Source organism: Chiloscyllium plagiosum, chromosome 4, assembly GCF_004010195.1.
Source record: "Chiloscyllium plagiosum isolate BGI_BamShark_2017 chromosome 4, ASM401019v2, whole genome shotgun sequence".
Taxonomy (NCBI): Eukaryota; Metazoa; Chordata; class Chondrichthyes; order Orectolobiformes; family Hemiscylliidae; genus Chiloscyllium; species Chiloscyllium plagiosum.
Window position 1 is genome coordinate 51,602,285 of NC_057713.1, and position 7,462 is coordinate 51,609,746.

The window sequence follows — 7,462 nt, forward strand, 5'->3', positions numbered from 1 at the left end:
GACCCAGCACCGCCTTCTTGACCTGTAATCTTCTTCCCGACCTCTCCGCCCCCACCGCCTCTCCGGCCTATCACCCTCACCTTAACCTCCTTCCACCTATCGCATTCCCAATGCCCCTCCCCCAAGTCCCTCCTCCCTACCTTTTATCTTAGCCTGCTTGGCACACCTTCCTCATTCCTGAAGGGCTTATGCCCGAAACGTTGATTCTCCTGCTCCTTGGATGCTGCCTGACCTGCTGCGCTTTTCCAGCAACACATTTTTCGGTTACGGGTAGAAGTTAGGAGAATTGAGGTGCAGAATATATCAACCATGATTGAATAGCAGAGCAGACTCAATGGGCTGAATGACCTAACTCTGCTCTTGTACTTTTGGTCTATATCATTTCCCAGTCAAAGAAACAAATGCGCAGAACTACTTTCTTTTCCTGTCAGGCAGCCAAATTCTCTTTCATGATATTACAGTCTCTATTTCAAGTTATTTTTGTCAAGCGGCTTTCAGTTGATAGCCTTCTTGCCTCTGAATCACAAGGTTCTGGGTTCAAGGTCCACTGACATACAAGGATGGACTGACAGACCGCTGAGCTAGGAAAAGTGCCAACCTTCAATTGAGATGCCAAACAGAAGACCTAACTGCCTACTTGTTTGAATAGGTTAAATCTGGAAGAGAGCTTCCTGAAGAAGGGTTCATGCCTGAAACATCGATTCTCCTGCTCCTTGGATGCTGCCTGACCTGCTGCGCTTTTCCAGCAACACATTTTCAGTACTTATTTGAATACACAAGTCCAATAACAATATTTTGAAAAGGTGCAAAGAGTTAGCTCCTATTTCTTGACCAATATTGACTCAATCAACATCACAAAACAGATTGTCTTGTTATTATCTCTCAAACCAGGTTTGAGAGATATGGGAGCAAATTGCAAAAACAGTGACTATCATTCAAAACAATTTCATTAACTGTAATGCCTGGTGGTCATGAATATAATTTTTTTAAAAAAGCTGGGCTTCAAAAGTTGTTCACAAACCTGTTACGTTGCATTTTATCAAATGTCTTTTAAAAGTTCATACTTATATGTAAGAAAAAAACAAAAGCTAGTTAACCACAATTTACATTGACAAATAATGGTGACTTTCCTTAACTAATGTGTTCAAATTACTATGACGTAGACGTGCCAGTTTTGGACTGGGGTGGACAAAGTCAGATGTCACACGATGCCAGGTTATAATCCAACAAGTTTATTTGAAATCACTTCATGTGACGAAGGAGCATTGCTCCAAGAGCTTGCGATTTCAAATAAACTTGCTCGACAGTAACATGGTGTCACGTAACTTCTGACTTTGCCCAAATTACTAATTGCGTTTAGCATTAATGTTTTTATAAGTTAAACTGACTGGTTATATATTCGACAGAATAACATTACACAATTTTTTGAACAAAGGAAAACATCTGCAATTCTCTAATCCTCTGACCCCACCTTGCTTACTGGAGTTCTGGACTCTAAGATCACTATGAGACCATAAAATTTAGTCTGTTTTGCCACCTGATGAGATCATGACTGATCTGATAATCCTAATTAAAAAAAATCACACCACCAGGTTATAGTCTGGAGCGCTTTTGGAGCGCTGTCCTTTCATCACAACCAGAATCTTGGAATTCTCTGTCATCTTCCTCATCTTCCGTTCTGACGAAGAGTTCGACCTGCTTTCAGATTGTGAATATCAGGAATTTCTAAAGCCAAGGGCACAGGTGACAATAGCAAAAATGCTGTATTTATAAAGGACACAAGTTGCTTTTATAACGTCAACAAGCTTAAGTGTCAGAAGTCACATGACATTGTGGGTCAAACAAAGTACTGGTCTTGACCAGTCTGAAAAAAACTTGCCTCAAATTTCTTTCTGAAAACTCTTCACTATTTTTTTTTGTGCAAAAAAAACCTAAAACACATCATCACTAATGGAGGGCTCTTAAAGAAGTCTAAACCCTTAATGCTGTCTCCAGAAAGAGTTCAATCAATCATAAATGGTCAAGGAAGAAACCTCAGTGACAACTTGCGTAGAAAATGCCTTCGGCTGCAGGCCCGCTTTGGGAAAAAAAAAATCTGGAAATGCCTTAATTTGTCGAAATTCAACTGCGAAGGGGCAAAGTACTTTTAACACACTACAGAGTTTTCTATCACCACCCCACCAACACCCCTTCCCCCTTACCTCAAGGTAATAGTGTATATTGTTTTTCAAGGAGGATAGCTGGGCATATTTGCATGTTTTAAAATAACCTCCACTTGGGCAAGTTCATTTTATTTTGCAATTAACTGGCTATTTGTTAACAAACCTGACTCATTTATTTCTGTTACTGACCTATACATAATTTTATATATAATTGGCAATATCACCTATCTTTTAAATTCAAACTTTGTTGTGGTCAGTGAAAGAGTGGGATAAAGAAAGAGGTCAGTCCACCCTTCCTAACTTGGCTGGAACAATATCACACCTGTTCACCACAGAGCACGGTCTTGTCCTGTGAATACGCAAACTGGATGGTATGTACTCCTGTCCGCTCTGGAAGCATTTTATCCCTGAAATGAAAGTATATATTACAAAATTAAAAAAAATAAACAATTTAATAACATTACAATGGGCTACGAAATTATGCAAACTTTTGTAAATGACTTTTTTGCTTCCTCTAGCCTTGTTTTCTAAAGCATTCAACTATTCACCTCAAGGGTATTTAATTTTAAGAAGCCTTAATTAAATATAAACAAGAAAATTTCCAGACAAACCCATACCATTCATAGACCCAATCTAAAATGACACAAACTATATCCTTCTTAATCACAATATAGAAATAAAAATTTTAAAAACTTGTACATGGGTCTCTCTCTACTTTGAACCAAGTTTTGAAATAACACCACCATATCACAAACTATCACCACACAGAAAGTGGTACTTTGAACTGGGGTTCATAGGTCCTCATGTGCTCATGGATTTTATCTTCAAATCTTTTAAAAAACAAGGCTGAGATACTTGGTGCATTAGCTCTAATTATACAAAATTCCCTATAGTATAGCAAGGTAGTTGGAAAAGTCCAAGATCATCAGGTACAGTCAACAACAAATTGTAAAATGGAAAACTGTCCTTAATTAATTTATTGAAGTCCTTTCAGGAAGTAACATGTAGTGGATAAGAGAGCGCCAGTGGATATACTGTACTTAGATTTCCACAAGGCCTGTAATAAAGTGCCTTAAAAGTTGTGTAAAGTAATAGCTCATGGTGCAAATATTTTTATGAACCTGTTCAAATATGTTATGACGTATCTCTGGAATAGGTGGAACTTCAACCCAGTAGTTCTGTCTAAGAGGTAGGGGCACCATCACTGTACTACAAGAGCCCTTAAAAGCTGAGGTAGGAAGCTCATTACGTAGTGTGCAACATATTGACATTATATTGGCTAGCTAATAGGAAACAGATGACAAACTGATTGGTAGGATGTAATGAAAGGTGTGCATAGGGATCAGTGCTGAGGCTTCAATCTCAAGGCAGGGGCATCATGGTAATGCCACTGGACTAGTAATCCAGATACATGCTAACATTCTGAGGTCATGGGTTCGAATCCCACCATTACAGATGGCTGACCCTGAATTTAATTAAAATTTAGAATAAAAAGATAATTAAAAAATATATATATCTGGTTCATTAAAGCCCAGAAGGAAATCTGCCATCTTTCACCAGTATAGCCTATATTCAACTCGACACCCATAGCAATGTGGTTGACTCTTAACTGTCTTCTAGGCAATTAACATTGGCACAGCTGATGTTTACATCCCATGAACAAATTTTAAAAACCTATTTACAATTGATATAAGTAACGTGGATAAAGGAACCAAAGAGATGATCGCCAAATTTGCTGATATAAAGATAGCTGGCAAAAATAAACTGCGAAGATGAAATGAGGACACTGCGGAGGGGTACAGTCAGGCTAAGTAGGAAAAGATGGAGGAAATAGAGTATAGTATGGGAAAATGTGAAATTTGTCATTCCATCTTGGCAGAAGAATAAAGAAGCTTATTACCTAAGTGGTGAAAGATTACAGAGCTCAGGTACAGAGAAGCTGGATGTCTTCTTGCATGAATCACAAAAGATTAGAATGGAAGAACTGCAATGAAGCTAATAAAATGTTACTATATATTGCAAGGTGAGTGGAATACAAAAGTAGGAGTTCATCTCTCAGTTATACAAGGCATTGGTGAGACAACAAATGGAGCACTGAATTGGATGGTCTGTCATCAGGAAGATTTAGACAGACAAGACTTTCATGCATTGAAATTTAGAAGACTCGAAAGACAAACTAAATTCTAAGTGCCTTTGAAACTCTGCTACTCAAATAACAGTAGAAGCAGAGTATTTGAATATCTTGAAGGCAAACCTATATAGATTCTTGATAAAGCAAAGGGGTGAAAGTGAATATGGGTGGTCATGGGATCTGGGGTTGGAGATAAGATGTGAAGTAATCAAATCAGCCATGATATTATTGCATGACAGATCAGGCTAGAGGAGACGAGTAGTCTACTCTTACTCCTAACTGGAGTATCAGAAAGTCAGAAAATCCAAACAACATTCCTAAGGTAAAATATGGAATAATCAGCTTTAGATTCCAGACACTGAAAAAGAGTACATTTTAAAAGTTCAAGCACATACAACCAACAAACACCCATAACACTTGAGGATTTTTCTAACATTATAATCAGTGTAAACACATTAAATATACAATTAAACCACAAAAGAATGGTATTGTCATTACCTGAAATAAAAATATCCTTCTCTGTCACCATCTCGTGCTTTATTGCAGTTTAGAATTGTCGGCTGCAGAAATAAAATGCAAATTTGGTGAACATTTTTTAGAATAAAGAACAGGTTTATTAACACAATTAAATTTGCACAGTATACAAAAATAAATTAAAAATTTCATTAAGGCAACTAAACATAGCTTTCACTTTTTCTGTTCTGAATAAACAGCAAATTTCTGCTTAAAAAGACATTTCTATGGTCTTACAAAAAACTCTTTGGAAACTTGAAATACTTTTTTGAATTCATTTTTTATGGTTTGGAATACTTAGTGTTTTATTCCTTTGGGGTTGCTATCATTTATTTTCCATCCCAAATTGACCTTAAGGTGGGGTAACAGGCCTTGAACTGTTGCAGTTCATGACTTGTAGGAATATCCACAGCAGTGACAGGAAGGGAGTTCCAGGATCTTGACTCAATGACAATGAAGGAATGGTAATATAATTTCAAATCAGGATGGCATGTCACGTGGAAATAAACTTTCAGGAAGCATGTGAGTGTAACATGCTTGCCCTATCCTTCTAGCTGGTACAGGTCATGGGACTGGAAGATGTTATCCAAGGGAGATTGATGAGTGACTGCAGTGCAACTTTTGAAAAGTACACACTGCCACCACGATGCATGAGTGGTAGAGTGTGAAAATTGAAGGTGCAATGCCATTCAAGCAGGCTTCATGTTGAGGTGGTAAAGTCAGGGACATCTCGTTATTTTTTTTGACTGGACATGCACGTGAATTTTTTTTCCATATTCACAGATATATGCCAACGTGGTAACTGTAGTAGAATAGCTTAGCTACGGCACACCTGATTTTTCAGCATACTTTTAATATTACTGCCACAATATAGTCAGGGTTCATGGCCTGTACAGTATATGCAGTGCTTTCAATTGTTTATTGATATCACATGGAATAAATCAACTGCCTACTAAAAGGTGATATTCATGACAGTGGGGAACTGAGGAGAAAGCAAAGATGTCCACTCAACACTTCCGGCTGAAAATATTTGCAAACTTTCAGCCTCATCTGATGTGCTGGGCTGCCACTCCATTGAGGATGAGGATTTTTGAGCAACCTCCTCCTGCAGAGTTGTTTAATTGTAAAGCACTATTCCTGACTGGATGTGATAACACTTCAGAGTTGACCCACTGGTTGTGGGATTGCTTAAGTCGGTTATCAGATGCTGCCTGGCATACAACTATTCTTCAGCTGTAGCTTCACTAGGTTGTACATCATTTTAAGTTATGGTTGGTGGTGCTACCTGACCAGCCTTTCAGCATTCTTCACTCAAACTGATCTGAAAATCTTTCATGATTTCATCTTCTTAATACTCATACACAATGATTCGATAGTTTCGAAGTTTAACTTTCATAAGCAATGATTTGACAGTGAGTAAGTTACCAGTTGCTTTGTAGTGGTTAGAAAAATGCTCTGGCTAAATAAGATTCTCAAGAAATATATGCATAGTTAACCACCTGGGAGAAAAGCGTGCAATTTGGCACTGTCAGGAATTTTGAGCTACTAATTCAAGTAGTTGCTAAAGTATTGTCCTGAAAAGAGTGCAGTAGATACTAGAAGAATTCCGATGATAATGCAGCAGTAACTATTTCTACCTGACATCAGGTATTCACTTCACTTACATTGGATGATGGGCGTTGACCCCTCCACATTCGCATGGTGAGGTCTGCTGGTTTGATATTCTTCATTGCACTGCCATCTTCAGAAACAACACTAACTGCGAATTCTAGACGTGACATAAAGACGGGAACACTAATTAGAGAATTTTCTTCACATACTGGATTAAATTATTGCAAACGATCATTTCACAGTAGGTTGATTTCAATTCCAACAATAAGATATGCTATATTAGTAATTTGTACTTGCTTAGTTTATAGAGTTTAGTTGTGTATCATGACTGTTGGATTTTTTTTTTCCGACGTCTCTTTTCTTTTTAATCTGACTACATTCACTGTTCCACTCAACATAAAAGCTAGATCTGTATATTTTACTGGAACATTTGGCTTCAGCAGTCAAAACCATATTATATTACTGCATCACATCTGATAAATTTCTGGGTCAGAATATTCAAAAGATAGCTTGAACATGCATAACATGGTTAGCAGTTTTATCATTTTGTATTAAGTAATAGAATACTAGAACATAGAACATAGAAGAATACAGCGCAGTACAGGCCCTTGGGCCCTCGATGTTGCGCCGATCCAAGGAACATGCATAACATGGTTAGCAGTTTTATCATTTTGTATTAAGTAATAGAATACTGTAAATCAATTTCATAAGTTGTAAAAAAACTTAATGAAAAGACCTTCTAGTTACTTTGCAAGTCATGTACTCAAAACACCTCATAGCAATGTGCAGACAATTTGTTTTTCAGTCATTTCTGTTATATAGTTCAATGATTATACAAGATTAATCGAACACTTTAGATTCAACACTGGAAAGTTCTTGTTGAGAAGTCAATTTCCGATAAAATTACAATGAAAGAACTGTAGGCAATGAAAACTAACTCTTTGGTTCTCATGCCTTGCTATTTATTCTCATTAACCTTCAAAGCTCCCATCTCCAAACTTGAACAATCTGTTCTCAGAAAAGGGCCACAGCTTCATTCTTTTAT

At 37.4% G+C, this 7,462-nt stretch overlaps 1 protein-coding gene across 2 annotated transcripts in view; it reads right to left on the reverse strand.

The window, feature by feature from the left end:
- Window positions 1-7,462, reverse strand: part of smchd1 (structural maintenance of chromosomes flexible hinge domain containing 1) — a 129,671-nt gene that overhangs the window by 38,092 nt on the left and 84,117 nt on the right. For both annotated transcript variants that reach the window (XM_043688218.1, XM_043688217.1), the window contains exons 33-35: window positions 6,471-6,574; window positions 4,792-4,853; window positions 2,485-2,569 (exon numbers count right to left, since the gene is read on the reverse strand). In XM_043688218.1, coding sequence (XP_043544153.1) covers window positions 2,485-2,569; window positions 4,792-4,853; window positions 6,471-6,574 — 251 coding nt within the window. The remainder of the gene's footprint in view (window positions 1-2,484; window positions 2,570-4,791; window positions 4,854-6,470; window positions 6,575-7,462) is intronic.